General features: G+C 40.3%; 2 protein-coding genes across 2 annotated transcripts; one reads left to right on the forward strand and one right to left on the reverse strand.

The window, feature by feature from the left end:
* Positions 1 to 8721: 8721 nt before the first annotated feature.
* LOC130688407 (prothoracicostatic peptides-like) lies at positions 8722 to 12179 on the reverse strand. Its single transcript, XM_057511391.2, has 6 exons — positions 12003 to 12179; positions 11201 to 11388; positions 10823 to 10984; positions 10278 to 10652; positions 9544 to 9706; positions 8722 to 9425 (listed from the first exon to the last, which is right to left on the reverse strand). The coding sequence occupies exons 2-6, from the start codon at positions 11375 to 11377 to the stop codon at positions 9364 to 9366; spliced, it is 939 nt and encodes a 312-aa protein (XP_057367374.1). The 5' UTR covers positions 11378 to 11388; positions 12003 to 12179; the 3' UTR covers positions 8722 to 9363.
* A 1999-nt stretch (positions 12180 to 14178) lies between these two features.
* Positions 14179 to 15437, forward strand: LOC130688406 (speckle-type POZ protein B-like). Its single transcript, XM_057511390.1, has one exon. The coding sequence runs from the start codon at positions 14259 to 14261 to the stop codon at positions 15198 to 15200; it is 942 nt and encodes a 313-aa protein (XP_057367373.1). The 5' UTR covers positions 14179 to 14258; the 3' UTR covers positions 15201 to 15437.
* Positions 15438 to 19560: the final 4123 nt, after the last annotated feature.

The raw sequence follows: 19560 nt of genomic DNA on the forward strand, positions 1-19560 counted from the left end.
CGGTCGATGATAGTACGACGGACGCTATGGCAACGTCACTTTCTTTTCCAGCGTTGATTGTTGAAAAACGCAAATTTGATTGATGTCAACGATCGTAGTGAGAACGTTGATTAACGTTGACTAAAAATGTTGGCTGTAGAACACGACATCACAAGTGAATCAAGTCAGACGAGTGAAGAAAAACGTTAGATCGGACACTACTAACTCGTTAAGCCGTCAGCAGTGCTATGGTTTCCCTATAGTTTGTGCTCTCTCTTTCTATTGTAACTAACGGTTGACGCATGTCTTGGAAAGCTGTCTGGCTTCCGACTATTTTTTGTGGTGCCATATTGTAATAATAAAAAATATGTATACAAAAAGAAATACTTCTCCGGATGAAATACGTCAAGGGCGTCAAGAGTAAAATCGATAGACAATGAGGATGTTAGTGAAGCACGCTCCATCTTATGATGGAGACAGTCCGCTATGTCAGGAATATTGTGTGCATCACGTGTACTTTGATCAATGGATAAGAATCGTGCTGAGTGGACGTCGGGCTTTTTTTTTCTTTTCGATGGCAGGGTTTAAAAAAAAAGGAGAACGCTCACGTAACGATAAACTGTCACGTTTCTTTACGAAACGCGCGCAGTGTGTTAATTTTATTTGCAGGGCGTGGACAGATAAGAATTTCATGCGTTAGCGTTTCGGACCACAACGTCAACGGTCATTGTGTAAATACGCAGAGCACCAATTGAATTTAATATGATGTTGGATTTCGTTTGAATTTCGCCACATTCATACGACAATGGTTTAAATGATGTCTATAACTTCTTAAGGAAGGGCAAGGTTCAGTATGGGGAGTTGTGTTTACTCGTGTGAGAATTTAAATGGGTACAGAGTACTTGTCGGTAATGAATGCAGAGAACATCCCTTGGAGATTGATCCGCTTCGCACCGCTATTTGCCGATTTGATTTGCTAACACACGGCATTCTCGTTCTGCTACTTTACAGCCAGCTCGCATATTGCCAATGTTCTTGCAAAATCATCAGTTTTTCTGAAGGTGCAGGATTTAAAAAATGCTGACGGCATTCAAAAGAGTAGCTGAATTCTTCGAGTTAATGTAGAATTTGATGCAAACGCACAAACCAATTCACGCCAGTGAAAACTAGACGTTGATTTCCGCGTGCGTTGCGTGAATGAAAAAAGATTTCGCGAACTTCTTAATGACATACTAGTAACCTCCAGAACTGCTCAGATGGAGATCATATTGCTGTACTATATGATCCCCAACGTGACATCAGCTGATAGCTCTTGACTCTCTATTCCGTTTTGCCTTGCAATGGTGGGCCAATCCCATTTCAATGCTAGACGTTTCGAGTGCTAATTGCTTACAGACTCTTGGTTACTAGTAATCCCTTCATGGGGAGGGTGCCATACCCAGTCATTAGAAGTGCCGCTACTGTTAGATGGCGCACGCAACTCTTATATAGCGTGAATCTGGTACCGAAACAGCGTTCACAACGCCATGATGCACTTTCCTAGTGAAATTTACGTGCTAATAAATTTTGGTTAAAGAAATTATGTGATATTATAAATGAACATTACGGGACATTCAATAACGGATACAGGTAAATAATAATGTACAAATAAAAATTTTAAGACATTTGAGAAAAACACGAAAAATTGTTGGACATGTTCTGCTATATGCACGCGTATGCATAGCACTAGCCGTTAACGGGCATACTATTATTATTTTTTTTTAATATTTGCCGTGTTGCTCACGACAATTTTGAATGTTTATGCAATAAATATCCACTAAGCCAGTCTTCATTGACAGAGATTTTATTCTTATCTTCAATACGAGACACTAATGCCATTACACACATATACACGGCTATCCTTACCTATTTGCACGATGATTCAACGCAGCGATCACGACATAGATGGCGTGATCAACTGGGGTGAGCGGGAATCAAATGCTCTTCTCACTAAACAACAAGACGTATCTAATATAACCAACACGCCGCATGTTTTTTCCATTGACGTGAAATTGATGGAACTTTTCGCTTTCCGCCTTTGGATTCAAATAAGATCCTCATCTACAGGGAAGGAGATGGTAACACATAGGTCACCAAGCCCCTGGTACAATGGAAGCTGAAGTGCCAATTTCTAGTCGTACCTTAACATTTTTCAAGCCGGGAGTACAACGAAAAAAAGAGAAGGGAAATGGGACATCGCGCTCTGCCAAAATATCATGTCATTCACTTTTTTCCGTTTAGGAATTCAAATGAAAAAAGCCATGGCACAGAATTAAATTTGTCAAACGTGTAGGATCCTTTCATTCATTTAGCAGAGTCATGTCGCTCTGTCACGGTGAATCATTTCCAGGAAACGACAAACTTGCACGCGCGTGCAGGACATTGAAGATGCTCATTTAGTCCCAAAAGAAGCACCGGGAATTTTTCGTTACGTCGTTTTCGGCAACAGAAACTTTGAACAGTTCTGCGTGACTTGGAAAGATGTCACTAGGGACATCAATATCAGCGGCAAATGCAAACTACCAGACAGCAGAGGAAATTCTGCCAAGTAAAAAAAAAATTAAAAGCCCGATGTCGTGCAAATGAAATGAAACGAAGGAACGCAAGACGCTTACGTGTTGTGCCGATCAAACCAAGCGACAAGTGAAAACGCAAATTTCAACATCCTTACGTCATACATGTCCAAGGACGTCATACGATGGGCGGCGAGATTGGACTTCGACATCGTGTATCATCACAGGCACTATCCATTTCCTTCCGCCATTGAGGTGTCCTCAACCGTGAAATGTTAGCTCCATTAAAGGAAATTGAAATGCCACTAGGTTGATCGAAGATTGCCTCTTTCCGGCTGGCAATTTTGCTATGTCAATGAATCCAAGTTGCGAGAAGCCGTCTGGCTTCGGACCCAAAGGCTTTTGTTTCTTAGTATCCGCGAATTCGCAGTAGTTGTACAACAATCCATAACCAACCCGGCCGATTATCTTTTCTTTATACATCTTTTAAAACGCCATCAATGAATTTTGTTTTTTTATAACAGGGAAACCTCCTTTTTAATGCAGGTCTCCTGAAATTTGCCATCAACGTCATGATGACCTGCTGCTTGCAGATCGTGTCGGAAGCATAGCCTTGCCAAATTACAGACAGCACATTAACTTGCACGTGTATCCTTGACGTGACAGTTGAGATTTGAATCTGGTCTAATGCTTGATAACACCCTCCTTGCTACCCCTATTGACTGGTACACGACCAAAGTTGTCAGCACTGATGGACTGGTAATGATGTTTCATTTCACAGTGCACCAGATGTAATCTTCGGACTTGTGTAGTTGCAAATTGCCTAAACTGTAACAAGAATGAACGACATGCAAGTTACCAACAAGCTCGTGCACGTTTCTCTATGTAACATCACCAATAAACTAAGATTTAACTAAGATTTCAATGATTTTAAAACAAATGTTGTGTTATACGAATCACGTATGATAGGACGCAACGTAATACAGTTTCATTCGGAACTGAAATTTGAGTTATACGTTATGACACGTTTTATCTGGAGTTGGATTTGATTCTGAATCTGATCAGGTCTTAAAAACTGGATCTTTACGTCCGTAATACATCTCGGGGGGGGGGGGGGGGTCTCCTTGGCTTTCGGTATCAGTAAGCTGAATGGGTATCGAAGGTATTCGATTCCTACGTCATCACATTGGTAATGCGGGCCTACCGTGAGCTCAGACACGGGACACGTAATTGAAACGCGACCCCCTAATTCACAGCCGAGGAAAACCAGTGTCTCAATAATCGGCTTTCATCAACCGGACGAATGGAGAGCTCAGTGTCAAAAGGTGGTTCTTGGCCACCGGGATTTGCCCAGCAGTATGCCACCACATTTTTTGTGTGTCTACCGAATTCACAATCCTTTATTAATGAGCTACAAACCGTATCGGTATAGCGCAAGCTGTTACAGTTCCTTTGACTTACTATTGAACCCCAATCTTGTAAGATATAATGTAATAATTCGTTAGATAAATAATGAAATATAATGAAGGCAGGTATAATTGCTAGCCTGGTCATGATGAGGATTTAAATGAAGCAAGAGCATCGACCTTGTTGGAAAGGGACGGTACGGACTGTCGCAGGTTTCTTCAGAGGGCCGTTTCCCTATTTATTGGAAGGGTTTCCTTCCGTAATTTTCCACGGCTTGTGCAACAATAAAAAATGAACAAGTCGAAAGGTTTTACGGAGCGAAGGGTATTGTTGCACTCCTACGCGAGTTTTCACGGGCAATTTCGCTCCAGCAGCTCCTTAAATTATTTTCATAGGCTTTCTTCAAAACTTTTGTGAACTACTAAGAGTATTCAAACTTGACTAATTAAAAATGTTGAATACCTTCGGTTCATCCAAATAAGTTCAGTCTTTGTTTTAGAAGAATTTCAGTGTCAATAAGCAATGCGGGTGAAGTAGGGATCCCCGTGTGATGGATGTGATGCTAACGAATGTTACGACCTTTAACGATGGGATCCATCGCATTTTCCTGTGGCGATCAATCCCCTCTTAAACGTACCCCCCATCGAATGTTTGTTGCTCTCGCTGCCCCATTTGTTTTATGGCGGAGGTGTAACCTTAAGATGGTAACATTCAGGCCGAGTGCTGTAGTAGAATCAACATTTAAAATCGGAAGTAAGGAGCTTCAATTGGTCTTCAACTGTTAAAATCCATAGTATGTACTACGTAGGCCTACTTGCTGATAAAGTGGCCGATATTTATTATTAAATTGACTTTACGAAAATACATGGTTAAGTCCTTATCGCAGAACTAGTCGTTAAAATATGGATGTCTATAGATGCATTTGCGCTTCTGCTGCGTACTAAGTACCTCTACATGTTAGAGCTTCTTTTTGTACAGTTAGATAACACGATTAAAATGAGCTGTCGAAATTCTCGATGGTTCTAGTATTCGTGGGTTTGTGAAAGTGAACCTTCCTAAATATTGCGCGAAACCTACATTTATGATTAAAGAAATACTAAAAAATAAATAAATAAAAATCAAATAATAGATAAGATAGAGAGTTCGAGCAATCTGAATGGATTTTAATCCGTTTAATTCCTTTTTCCAACTTTGGCAACTTATTTTTGCTATGGATGAATAAGTGTATCTTACCACGTTAAAGCTGACAAATGTTTCCATCGTGCGCTATAATCTTTAACCATAAAATTTTCATTTGCAAAGCTGTATATAAAAATTGAAATGAATGTCCCATCTAACGTAATCGTGACTACATTGCGATGCGCGGATAAAATTTCTGGGTATCCAATCAGTACATATTTAAACGAAATCCTACACAGAGGCTTGGAATAAGAGAAATGAGTTTTCACGTCTATAACTGCGGAATTAAAAACAAAAATCATCGATTCAACATTTACAATAATTGTTAAGTGATTCGGGAATAAGAGGCCCATTGCGAATGCAGTGTCACGCCAACTGATTCCGAACGCACTCTGTAAATCAGGCAAGGGCGAGCAGATCTGCCCAGGCATGACAACCAACTTATCAAACAGACCCCTGCAACGTTAGGCATAGGGAAAAGTTCGACGTATTCAAAATCTGATGGAAACTGATATTTGTTTTCTAGAATCTTTGAGAGTTCTAGTGCGAAATCAGGTAATAACGCCAGCGAACGATGAATTGTGCAGATTCTTTTTTTTTTCCCTCTTTCGTTTGATTTTGTTCGTATAGAAATAATTTGAAAAATTCAACCTTTTTTCCATTAAGACTAAAGTTTTGAAAAATGAACTGGTTAATGAAGACCCCAACTAAGTGGAATGCACAGCCCTTTGAAATTGGAAGCTCATTAGATCTAACAAGTTGTCGTCTTTGCCGGCATACGGTCCATCCGTCAACCTACATGACCGTTGCGGCACACAGCGCATCCATTTCAATTCGAGGAGACATTTTGTTTGTTAGAGCTACAGATTGCTATAGGCCTGCGTATTTTAAGTATGCGGATTTGCTTGTCCTGCGTGATGATCAGGCGGATGTATCAGTTTGGAATCCATTTCCGAATAGTTCAAGAGATTGAAAACCTTTTCACTTTGTACATGAGTACTTCACGTTAAATTACCATACTGAAATCCGTAAGACTTGCTCAAAGTAGATCGCAAATCCGAGTCTTAACGTTTTGAAATCTGTCATTGTATCGAAGAAGAACAAAGAATCATCGATGAGCAAGTGAACGATAACGATTAGTCTCTCAGGCAATCATTACATCGTTAAAAACAAACAGAAGTTAACGACCCATTCCGCCACCAAAAAAAAAAATTACAGATGAAAGAAATTACGATTCTATGCAAAGACATCCGCAATTGATGTGAGCCAAGAATCATCTTTTGTCCCGGAGTGATTATTCCTTTTGAATGGTGAACAGCACCTTTATGTCACCCTGCACAGCTTCACATCTTCCAATAGCAATCAAATCACGGTGGGAAAAGGAAAAGACCGGAACTCATCATCGTATTACAATGAAATAGAACATGACGTAAAACCTTTTATAGATGTGGATGAATGGCCTTGGTTTTTTCTATGCTATACGTATCGATTGAATTTTTATCGCTGATTGGACTGCAATGCAATTAAACACTAGGGAATCCAATACAGGAAAGCAAGAGAAACCAGAATTTTTCTATTGGCAATATTCCGATTTCCGAAATAATTCCAACAACGTCCGACATGTACGTATCTGGCGGATGTCGACCTAAGCCACTTGAGCTGGCCACAAGGCATTCTTTCAAGATTTCTGTCCTTTAAACATCGCCTATAATTACGATGTCTTTTATAGTTCGATAAATCGTAGGCGGGGGGTATATTTATATTTGTTCAGCTAAGAAACAGCAATGAAACTTTAATTCTTTTTGTACGTATCATCACGTTCCATTTGAGACAGTAGAGTGCTTTTAGATCCAATCGAATTATATGGCATGCATGTTTGAAGGTATCAAGAAAAGTAGCATCTTTCAAACTTACATTCGCAAAACATTTGAGATTGCTTTTACGTAAGGCATATATACAGTTAATTGATCGAATCAAACCTGCCTTTTTGATCGATCAAGGCAACAGAATTAGATGCAAAATCGAATAGGCGCAATATTGCGTTCGATTTCGTCGCGTTTTTAAACTTAAACAAGGCTTCTTCTCTTGACATTGGCACCCGAGTGCATATAGAAACTTTGGCGGAGTGAAAGAGATCGATCGCATCTTCCCCCCCACTATACGTCTACATAGACGATGAGCCGGGAATGAAGCGTTGCTTGCGCTGCGCGGTCAGTCAAATATATAAACTATCGATCTCTCTCCTTTTCGACTATGCACAGGGATGCTAACGTGCATCGAAGAGAGTGGGTATAACAACAACAAAACTAACTTTTTAAAACGCTTTTTTTCGTGTGCCGCATGTGTTAAAAAGCATCGAAGGGTGGAACAAACACAGAGCAAAATGAGCTGGATACAGAAAGATATATACCACATGTATATAGAGGGAGCGAAAATGTTTGTCTTGGAACGCGATTGTTGGGGCGTAAACAAGCCATACTTGTCTTAGCCTTATATGAGGGCACACTTTTGATTTATGAAGTGCGACTCCAATCCGCCACGATTGAACTATATAGCGAACCGAACATTTTAAATGGAAGAACCACAAAAAAAAAAAAAAATAGTACGCCCTCTTGATTTCACGCTTGTCCTAACAATCTTTAATAAGCCATTAATAACTTCGAGAGAATTTCTAAAACGCATGTGTCCTTAAAATCCTTTTTATTAATTTTTTTTTTTTTTAGTATGCAAATGCCACACGATTGTAGGCGGTACCAAGCATAGACAATCTGTTTATATTCGATAACTTCTAACGAAAACTATTTTGCCCGTGATCACTTCTTCTCGAAATCCATCGTGTCCTAGCATATTCGCGCTGTCGAATCCGATGGGAGCTAGGATTTGTGACGTCCCAATACAATTTTCGCACTGGTTAAGACTATAGACATCGTGCTCACACACATGCAGGACGTGGGATGTAATATCGCAAAGCCGACTGGGGATCATCATTATTTCCATTTTAACGTTTCCAATGCGAACTTAAATTAAATGAAACACTGCTGGCATTGTCGGGCCGACGTATATACTACACAACCTACTGACACTCTGCGAAATGTAGAAGATCATTGCAATTTTCTTGAATGCATAGCTACGCAAACACAGTCTGGTTGAACACAATAGAGTAGTCGATGTTAAAGATACGGCAAAATTCACGAGTCAGCGACGCCTATTGTTGACGTTGGACCTCATTGTTTGAAATGTTTCTGGAAAATGCAAACTTTCTGATGTACTCTTGTTTACATGAAGGCTGTATAATGAACCAAAATAGATATGATCCTTATTTTTGTATATTTTTTATCTTGGACATATCTTCTATAGTTTCTCTCACACAAATATTGTTCGCTTCCCCTCGCTGACGTCGGACTTTGTTTTTAAACCCCTGTTAATGCTGTTTCGTAAGGGACACAGGGCAAAACAAAAAGGTAATGGACAACTACTACAGCCAAGCAATCCGTGTGCTTCCCAAAAATAGCCAAAGCGAAGACATAAGAAGAAAAGAGTCAAAATACATACAACAAACAAGGAAATTGAAAAAAAAATGATCGATTAAAATGCTCGTCATGTACTGCCAATACATATATAATAATGTATACATTCATATTTCTTTTGTTTCTTTGTAATAAGAGTCGTCGTTTGCAACACTATATCAGTCTATAACTGGCAATCATTGTATAGCAAAATCGCGACTTGATATATCGTTTCTCTGTTCTGTTCTCAAATATGTGTTAAATACATCAAAACAAATTCGAGCAGCGATTTGCCACTGTAACAATAGCCAAGATGTAACATGTACCATGCTGTTTAAACAGGTACATCTTTTTTCCTTTTTGTGTATATCATTTCGGATAAATATTTTTCTGTTTAATGGGCGTGGAACGAATAGATTTTTTTCTTTGAATCCATTGAAAATTGATAGTCCGCGTTTGAAGATGCGTTTTTTTGTTTGTTTTTGATGTCTTGTATATAATTGTATCGTTAAACACAAAAAAAAAACGAAGGGCAATGGGATAGAATGAACCAGAGAAATCAAACGAGCGAAAATCATATAAATATATCGAATGCGCTATTTTCAGTCTGTCGAAACGATGCTGCGGCGTTTGGAATTTTCTAAAAATGTGGACACGGCCGGCACAGGGGAGAAAATTAGCGATTCAAACGGAAAAGCGGGGAGAAGTCGCGATCTTCTTTTTTTTTTTTTTTTCCGTTTTCACCCCCAGAGACCTTTCAGATTATTCCAGCCTGATTCACGTTTTCGTGACCATTCCATACCTGAATAATAATCCCCCACACACATACAAAAAATAAAAGGGTGGAGTTACACACAAATGTCAATCGATTTTTAGATTAAGTTTTGTGTTTTTTGAAGGAAACATTTAACGGAGTAAACCTTTTGCGACAGCGGCAGGTATTTCACGCTTACCCCAAGCTCCGCGCAGATTGTTCCAGTTTCGCTTGTAGCCGGCCGCCATGGCCGACAGAGCCCGTTTGCCCCAAGCACCTTGCATCTGGTTCCAGGCCCTTTTGTTCACCAATTCTCCATTTTCATCATCCTGCATCAAAAATTTAAGAAACAAAAAATAAACAAGTTGGGTTAATACTTTCATTTACGTTTCGATAACGTGAATAGGGACAGCAACACGAAAATTTATTGGGACACGTCAGGCAACCAATCGACCTAAGGGTCCCATCGACTCAATGGGCGCTTGTTAGTTTCCGGCGTCAAACAACAAATAGATCAAGATAAGAAAAAACTTCGTCAAAACGTCAGTTGAACAAAGGCGCAATCGAAGGTTGCGTCGTTCGTAACGTCTGTTCGTTTCGTTCGGGCTCGTGAGAAAGTAGGAACACTGGGACACGTGGGGAGTAGTGGGCGGTTGAGTGCGACTGCAACATGGCAGAGATCTCATTTTGTTGCTTGCAGTGACACAAACTTTTGTATAGAACTTTGTCGCTTGAATAAACGGACGCTATACGTGTTACGCTTTGAATTGCGTTATAAATTGACGTAACACAACGGTTCTGCGCTATTCTTTTATTATCGTAATTTTCTAGATTTTTTTGTATGTGGGAAAAAGATGTTCCATGCGAGGGGCTCGTCAACGAAAAAAAGAACCGACTGACCTCGACAAGTTTGGCCGTCGGTTGATCATCATCTCTCAGGTAGAGTTGGTCACCGGAGAGCATGAGAAGTAAGTCGTTGTTGCCAATGCCATCCAGATTTGGAGTGCCGCTTCGTTTGCCCCAAACACCTTGCATTTTATTCCAACCGGAGCGTTTGGTAGTGTCCAACTCGTCCGAATCGCTCACGTCCTCACGTTCCGTCTGTTCCACTGATTGATCCTCTTGGCTGTCGACTTGTCCGTCAACGGGTGTCCGCTTACCCCAGGCGCCGTGCAGTTGGTCCCATCGGCGTTTACCCCACACGCCGTGCAATTGGGTCCAGCTCCTTTTGCCCCATCCTTGTTGCGATAAATCCGACCAAGCTCGTTTCACCATCTGCAACCAAAAGAAAACCACTAAGGAAAGAAACGAGTGGCAAAATGGCGAACGAAGTTTGCAAATCCTTTTTACAGGATGGAAAAGTTGGACGTGAGAGAAGAACTAATTGTAATCAAAGAGACGTACAAGAGTCAGATGATGGCAAAAGGGGAGGGGGATGTGTTTACCCGTTGCGGAGTCACGTCGTGCAAGGTAGCCGATTCGTCTGACTGTTGCTGGCTCCGTTTGCCCCACATTCCTTGCATCCGGTTCCAGTTTCGTTTATCCTCAGTGCCCCTCCAATCGTTTGGTGTCAGCTGCAGCGAAGCGGCGGCTGCTAGTTGATGGCCCTGCAAACGTTATTCCACTTCTTTATAAGTTTGTTCTGTTACAAAACTTTTATTGATAAAGTCTATGTCTTTCGAAGTATCATCAGTTTTGGCTTCGAAATCTTTTACTTTTTTTTTTTTTATGTTCAATAGAGATAGCTTATTGATTTCAATATAACGCAAATTTTGGACGTGTGACATCTTAATATACAGCGGGAAGTGTGGCTGTTATAAAACCTTATTATCAGCTTGAGCCGGCTGTTCTTGCTGTTCGCGAGACGGTTCCAACTGCTGCTGGAGCTCGACAAGCCCGGCCACTTGATTGGGTTCGAGCCGCTGTGACGGCGTCTGCTGGGTGTTGATGGCGGCGATCAGCGAAACCATCAGTAATAACGGGCACTGCCAGAACTGCATGATGATCCGATCTGATGTCCGCACATGTTGGCAATTGCACGTAAACGCCATGGTTGTTATTTTATATTGAAAAAAAGCACAGGGAAAGAAAAGACAATGTATCGATTTAAATATTTGTTAAAATAGACATTTGATCACGTAATCTACAACATAAAATCGTGATGCTATGTTACACTTGCACCCCCAATCTGGTTGGCTAATCATACCCGTCCTTATTTTCCTTTTTTTTTGCAGTCATAATTTAAGACAAGTCCTTATAACCGAAAGAGAGTGGGGGGAAAAAGCCAATTCATCCATTGCAATGCCCTGTCTACCATACGTTTCAGATTTTTATGGGCCCTGGTTCCCTTCCTTAGCGCTGTTAATGGTGATCCAAGGGACGCCAGGACGCTGCGGGATCAAATGGAAATCTCCTGTTACGACGCCGTGCTGCGCTGCAGCAACGGGAATTCGCAATCAAAAATGGGGATTCCTTTTTTGGTTTTTACTAAAGCATCATCATCTCTGCAGGAAGCTTTTTACCCCCTGTCTCCAACATTTCATTTAAAGTAGTTAACGCATTTCCCGCAAAGAAGGAATTAGAAATCGAGTAGTAATGAACCTGCCGATGCTACGTCAGACTTACCTAAAGATTGCGTGGAAAACAAAGACGGATCTTCTGCTGATGTTGATCAAATTTCGGGAGACGATTAACTTGATTAATCTGGACAAATAAAACGATGACTAAGCGAGTTGAACGTTGAACCGAAACAATCCACAAGTAAAAAACAAAATTCGTTAATTGGAACTGTACGAATGGGAAACTGTGTGGGACCGTTGCTGTCGGCCCGACGCAATTCTATTCTCTGGAGCTGGTGGAGGAGCCACAGCCGGGTTATATACTGCATCGAGTGGAGGCAAGAGCTTCTCGTGATGTCACCAGTGACGTTGTTTTGTCCTTTCCGCTCATTGGTTCCTGTATCTCCTCCCCTAGACTGACGATCCCCAACTTCTTCGGACACCTCCCTTCCCCTATAGACAAGTATCACACCTGTTGGTGCTACCATCCGCTTAGCCATTCATCCTCCCCCTCTTCGCCTTGTTATATTTGTCACCAAATCAGACGAATAAGGATTACACACAAAATGAGAAAAAAAAAAGGCCGGAACATATTGCATCAACAGTGGCTTTGCTTATCAATCTTTGTGTTCCGACACATGGCTTTTCGACTCGCAATCAGACGCAAAGGCTATATCACATGTAATTGTACAATAAAACGGTCTGGGATAAGGGACGGTAGTAAAACGTCCTCGGGTAGCGCTAATTAGAACGATCTATTTTGCTCTCGTTCGTTTGCGCGGTTTCTGCTTATTAGAAAATGACTGGGACTATCTGTTCGATCTCGCCGCCGTGTTAAAGAGCGGCCGACTACACACGAACATTTAATTAGACTAGAAAGGTTTGGTGTACGCACCGAGCGTCACTGGTGAAGATTGATCTGCTGTATAGGTATACACAACAGGTAGGAGTGTATATGCCGTCCCAATTGTGCGTCCATGTGTGCCTTTGTGTCGTAATAAGCGGTGTGGTTGGCGGCATTAACTTTCTGTTGAAGATAAAAGGCTCTCGTCTTCTGTGAAACCCTCCACCATGACGGTATAAAACTTTTGTTTGATCAATTTAAATTAACAGAGACCCTTGAAGCGTCTACCCGGTGAGGTCTGCTTCGTTGAATTGATCTTGACCACTTTGACATGTTTATAGCGTAAACGTTTGTAATATTATGTTGTGGAACTAAAAACATTTTTTAAAGCTATTAGATGTTGGTTGCTAATTGAAATTGTAGAACAATGTTTAAATGGGAATAGGGTCTTTAAAAAAAAAAGAGGATGAAACATTCTGTTGTGCTTCCGGGTCCTGGCACTGTAAGCCGTCAAGTTCCAAGACAAACTTTGCAAGAAAGCAGAGGGGATATAAAGAAGCTGTTTGGGAGGCAAAAAACATCGCTTCGCGAAAGACTTTGACATATAGAACGCAAAGATGCAAAAACATCCGGATTGCCGTTGGCAAGTGCACGTCATCGATTTGTTATAAGAATGAGGGATGCGATGTCACATCTTGTCATGGAAAAATTCAGTTGAAAACAACTAGGAAGGCTCCCCGGATGAAAGACTTTGTTTACTTTATACAGCCAAAGTCGTTTGCTTGAGAAGAGATTGGATGGACATCCAAGAACAGTGTCACAACGGTTAGTTTATAATGGATGAGCAGACAATAGGATCTGATGGCTCTTAATATAGGGGCATACCTTTCCAGTTAAAGGCAATTAAAGTGCTTGAGAGTTTTGTTCATGCATTACATAAATAATTGATTAGGGATTATTATTTTTTTTTTGCTTATTCCGTTACGCAAGTTTCCATATGTTCATGAGAAAACATAAGAAGTAGTATGTCTCCAACGATTTAAACGTGTTATCTTGAATGAGACAAGACTATCGCTGAGCGTTAATTAATTAATCTTGAAAACAATATTTACAAAAATAGAATTCAAAGCGTTTAGAAAGTGATTGCGCTTCCGGGTTTAGCGAACTAATAGGCTACGATCTTTCAACGTAAGTTTCAGTGAAACTAAAAAACGTAAAGCAACCCAAGGTCACTTTTTCATTTTGACTACGTGAAATCGCACCGTTTAAACGTTTGGTTTTCGTATTCAATTGTTTTCCAAAATCGAGTTCAGCTCCTCCTTCTTGGCTGCAGGCAAAAACGTGTTGATGACGATTTACTACCCCCCTTGCATTAGTTCATTTAGCCTTTCATCGTCGGGGACTGAGATAGCTATTTGTACTCTCTTAATTGTTCTGCCCGTTTGGCTTTCGTTCCGTAACTTGTGCAGTTTTGATGAAATGGCATCAGCCGAAAAAGTGAGAGATAATTTGTTCTTTATTTCGTGGTGCACGGGTAACTCTACTGCAGCGAACGGCCTAGTAACAGTTACGAATCTGCCCAACGTTTTCACATCGTGCCAACTAAATTATAGTTTATGTGGAACACAACTCAATCTGGAACTGAATTTTGTGCTGTCGAAAACCATAAAACCAAAGAAGCTCGAAACAATTTCCATTTTGGCTACTAATGATGGTGTCAAACAGAAAATGATTTTGAGCGGAAAAAATTGGAAAACTTCATGGACAAGACAGACGCAAACGACTCGTTGTGCTTACGGATGCCAACCTCATTCGATCATTTCATTTGACCTACTGATTGATTTAACTCCTAATTTGGCGTTGACTGTGACCAAAGGAGCAAAGAATGTCCTGGATCACATTTTGAATCTGTGGAAAACGAAGACGTTGTCTGATGTCACATTCAGATGCAGTGGCACAGATATTAAAGCTCATGTCATGATTGTGGCCTCTTGCAGCCCTGTATTGGCTGCCATGTTTGCCAATGATTTCAAGGAAAAAACCGAGAAAGTTGTTGAAATCAAAGATATCACCGCAAACACTTTCTCCCGTCTCCTTCGCTTCATGTACGTCGGAGATGCATCCCTGGATACTGTCGCAGAAGAAGAAATATGCGAATTGCTGGTTGCGGCTGATAAGTATCGTATTGATACTTTACTAGAAGATAGCGCACTTCATTTGTCCCAAAGTTTGAAAGTGGAAAACGCTTCACGATTTCTCGTCTTGGCGCATCTTCACAATTCATCTGTTTTGCACGAAAAGACATTGGAGTTTATGTCGAAAAACTCCAAAGCCGTTTGGTCGCGAAAGGATTGGATGGAAATTATCAAGAATTATCCAGAACTCTGCTTTCAAGCAACGCAATTTATGTTAGGCCTCTGATATTCAGCAGCCATTTTGGAGTCCGTGGCGTTGATGCAGAGTTCTAGTGTAATTTACAGGTCAGCAACTAATCAAGATCTAATATAATCAACCTCGAGGTTATTGTTCCCTTTCTTCCACACCTTTTGATACTTGTTACTTGATAAATCATCACTTTGTCTCACATGCACTGTTTGTGTAATTTGCACTTGCTTTTCTTAGATAATACAGAGACGAAATGTTCCTTACAAGGGGCATTTTTTAAACAGCCAGATGTCAGTTTTAGTGTTTCATTTTTCGAAACATCTGCCCGTAATGTTTAGTGTTTGCTTTTTAGCATTCGTAATTGTACTGCTATTACAGTTGGCAGAAAAAAACAGCGTCCTGTGTAAGTAACTTGGTGCGTATCAAAGGGAAAATTGCAGACCACAATCCTTTCGTGTTCCTGTTTTCTTTTATAAAGCATCAAAGTTTCCGCAGAAAGTTCGGTAGAAAGCAAAATCAAAGGCTGTCTATATTTTTCTTATTGCTGCTTGCGTTCATACTGACTATTTTGCCCTGTTTTCCGGTTGCAGAGCTTAAAAATCGAATGGGCTGTAAACGTTCTGCATTGGCTATTCTGACGAGAGACAAACATTACCTACAAACTTCTAACTATACTGCAAAACTACGTATGGTGCGCACGGTTACCGTATTTATTACTCTTTTTTAAACAATTAGATGTACTGCATACAAAACTAAATATCTAGAGCACGTAGTAATATATGTATTTGTGCAAGTGGGTGTAGCATTTTCGTGATCGGGAGGTGTCGTTTGAATCCCAACCCCGGCAATTCTAGCCTCCATTCTATTTTCGCCTTTCAACCGTCCCCATTCTTTATTTCATGTGATAAATTTGCTTCAGCCGGCTTATATCGATGCCAGGCTATACAAAGCGATCTCCGAATATTGAATTTATGACACAAGAAAATCAAGAAACGCGGTAATCCTGGTTTGAACAACAACAAAGTCTAAATACGCGTATGTCGGCTTTAGATTGCAATCGATTAAAACCCTTATCAGCAGTGTCATATTATAAGGCAAAGTAAAAAAAAGCAAACTCACTTGTTAATATGAGATTTCTAGTGAGGTTATTATAGATGCAAGAAGAGCGCACGCAGTCCCTCACTAGTTGCTGGTTTAGAATACCCTCCAAAAATAAGCACCAGGATCAGGTCGAGAAATAAAACAAATCCTTTAGATTCTATCTAAACTAGTTTCTTTTTTTTTTTGCAACTGCACTGGGAAAGTAAGTGGTGAACGCGGAGGATGTACCGGGACTAAAAGCAGTTGCTAGCAACTAAGCCATCGATTTCTTGAAAAAAAAAGAAAGCTGACTGCATTATCACTAAGTTCTAACCATTTGAGAAATCGTTGGCTATTTATCTTATCTCTCGTTGGCCCGATCAATTGCATTTTCTAGCCAACCACCAGAGCTCTGTTTGTTTTCTTCTATGGATGGAAACGAAGAACCATCAGAAGCTCTCGCATGAGCTTATCGTAGCTAACCAATTATCGTTCACCTGATTGTGTCGTTTAACTATTTTCTATTAAACGACCAAAATTTTGCGTTTCACGCTTGTGCTTCGGCGCTTTTTTCAGAGATCTGTAATGGACCCCCTTTTGAAAATCAAATGCGTGCTCCTGACCGTTGTTGTAATTATTTTGTTCAACGCAAACTAATTTGGACATTTTTTTTAGGGGGAATCTCAAAATATTTCATGTAATTATGTGGGATCCGTTAAAAACAAAGAAATTAATGTAACCATCGTAAAAAAAAAATCTTTTTGTATTGCAAAATTCTAATAGGTGTAAATAGTGCGTGCTCAACGACCCATGTCTGGATAAACGACGGCATCTGCATCAAGAAACAGCGCGTTTATTATGGACGGCTACGTGACGCACGCTTATCCTGTAAAATCGATGACTAACGTCGTATTGGGTAAACAGATCTTTATCCATGATATAGTTTCAGCAATGTTTCCTTCCCTGAATATGGTCACCAATTCTCTCGTGCAAATCCTGCAAAGCCCTGCATTGAAACCCAAAGATAGTCTGATGCGTGGGCGGTGAGAATACCCTTGAATCTATTTTCAAAGCCCTCCGAATAAAAAAAAAAAAAAAAATATTAGCAATAACCGTGTGGAAAAGCGTAAGAAAGCAGAACGAATTATTAAACAACATTTTTCGTAATAAATTCCGTAATCATCCAACACTTTTGTCTTAATTTTAGATATTTTCAGCCTATGGTTGCTCATAGCAACCAAACTATTTCCTCCAGGATATGCTTCATTTCATCTTAACGTACAATTAATCGGCTATTCAGACTCGTTCCATCTTCTGCCGCCCCAGCAACTTTATTGAGGACCCCACCACTTCATCCCTAAAAGCCAACGGAAGTAACCAAACAAATGCGAAAGAGAAGTAAACACACAAAAAAAGGAAATCAAGAGTATTACGTCCCATTGAATGGACATATCTGAGGATTTCCGAAAAATATGCCTTCGATCGATTTTTGTCTTTATCCGAAGATTCTTCGGCTCATCGCGGCACGCCCACCATTTTGTGTTCCTTTTCGTTGCTTTATTGGTTTGTAATGAAAAGCGAGAAACGCATCACGCTGGTCACATAGCCTGGAACTCCCTCGCTACTGTAAAGAACATCGGGTCTTCGATTCGGTGTGGGATCCCAAAGCTGCCCCTATAGTATCGAGATGTGATGAAAAATGACGTAAAAGGCCCATCTATTGCCGAACCTTTCAATATATAGAATGTGGTGTCGACAGACAAAAGCACAAACATATCAACAAAGTAATTACAAGGACTTAGCTTTCATGCCATCAGTGTACTGTGTGTGTGTAGGTATATCTAAAGAAAAATGGGTTGGTTCTAGTGTTATCAACTGGAACTGTATTTTTTGAGAAAAGTAAGTCTGGGAAATTGTTTAAAAGAATAGGCAAAGGCGATAGAATTTCATATTTAATGAAGGAAACCATATAATTTAAGGCAGAGTAGCTAAGTAAGAGGGAGGGTTCGAAACACAGTGGCAAATGTATGAATAATTGATGCTGGGCAAGGCCAAGGAGAAAACAACCTGCGGCTTAAAAAAACAAAAAAAAAATGCTACCTGAAACAAAGGTAAATGATGGGAGACGAACAAAAAAAAGTGAAAGGCGGAATCGTATAGAGAAGAAAAGTACATAGCAGACCAAACTGGGCAGTTCTCACGCTGAAGGGCGGGATGCTGGAAGGAATTCTGAGCTCACCAACAAGACATTAACAACTGACGTTATTTACGTCTTTCTCTTCGTTCGTTATACTTCACAATGGTGCACGTTTTGCATAAACAGTGCGTCAGTCCATAACTAAACTACATTGTGGAAGCAACGTGTTTTTCAACAGCAGCTAATTCTGAAAAAAGCCGATCGATAATTCATCATCACTTATTCATTGGGAGCCTTTTAAAGGTAGGGTGTGCCTGAGCCAGATATAGAGAAAAAAAAAAGAAACGAGCATCACGTCGCAGTTAGACGGGCTGTTGTCACAGCTCAATAACCTTTAGTTATTGATCAATACGTTCGGTCATCATCTTTTGAAAACATAATTTTTTCCCCCCCATTATTCCTTTCTTCAATGCGTTGGTGTAATCTCGTGTGTGAGGCAGAAGCTGAATGAGAATTCTATGGCAAGGTGCTCAACGTTAACCATAATCGAATTGAACATGTGTGCAATATTGAGAGACGATCTTATTTTGCGAGTGCTAAGCAGACTAGGTGGGAAAAGAAAGAAGTCCTTTTATGGATGAAACTCTTAGGAAATGGGCTCCGCATTGACGTTTGTGGTAAGAACGAAGACATGGTTGTTCGTCATCCTTCTATAGGAATGGGTCTACATAAAAGACTTCCTATATTTCCAAGGCGGCCCTATTGTGTTATTATAGTGGAATAGACGACTGGCGTTGACGCTCACACGAGTCCTCAAGATGGGTAGACCATTTAGGATGAGCATCAAGCAAACCCGTTTTCAGCCGATTGGGGTATAGCTAACGGGTGACCCATTATACCGCAATTGTGGATGATACTTAATCTACTTCATGTTAAAAGAGCTTTATAATTGTTAAGCTAAGAGTGCTTATGCGTTAAATAACTATATGAAACGATGCTGTGCATTAACTTTCAATACCATCCCATTTAAGTAAACTGAATATCTTTATTTTCAGTGTTATTTAAAAAATTCTTTGCGAAAGCGTCACCGGTGTACCGCAATTTGCTTAGTATACTGTTTAAAATGTGTTTGTGAAGAAAAATATCGGTTAAATGGTACGTTCACGCCTTGTTGCTATG

This window comes from Daphnia carinata, chromosome 9 (assembly GCF_022539665.2).
Source record: "Daphnia carinata strain CSIRO-1 chromosome 9, CSIRO_AGI_Dcar_HiC_V3, whole genome shotgun sequence".
NCBI lineage: Eukaryota > Metazoa > Arthropoda > Branchiopoda > Diplostraca > Daphniidae > Daphnia > Daphnia carinata.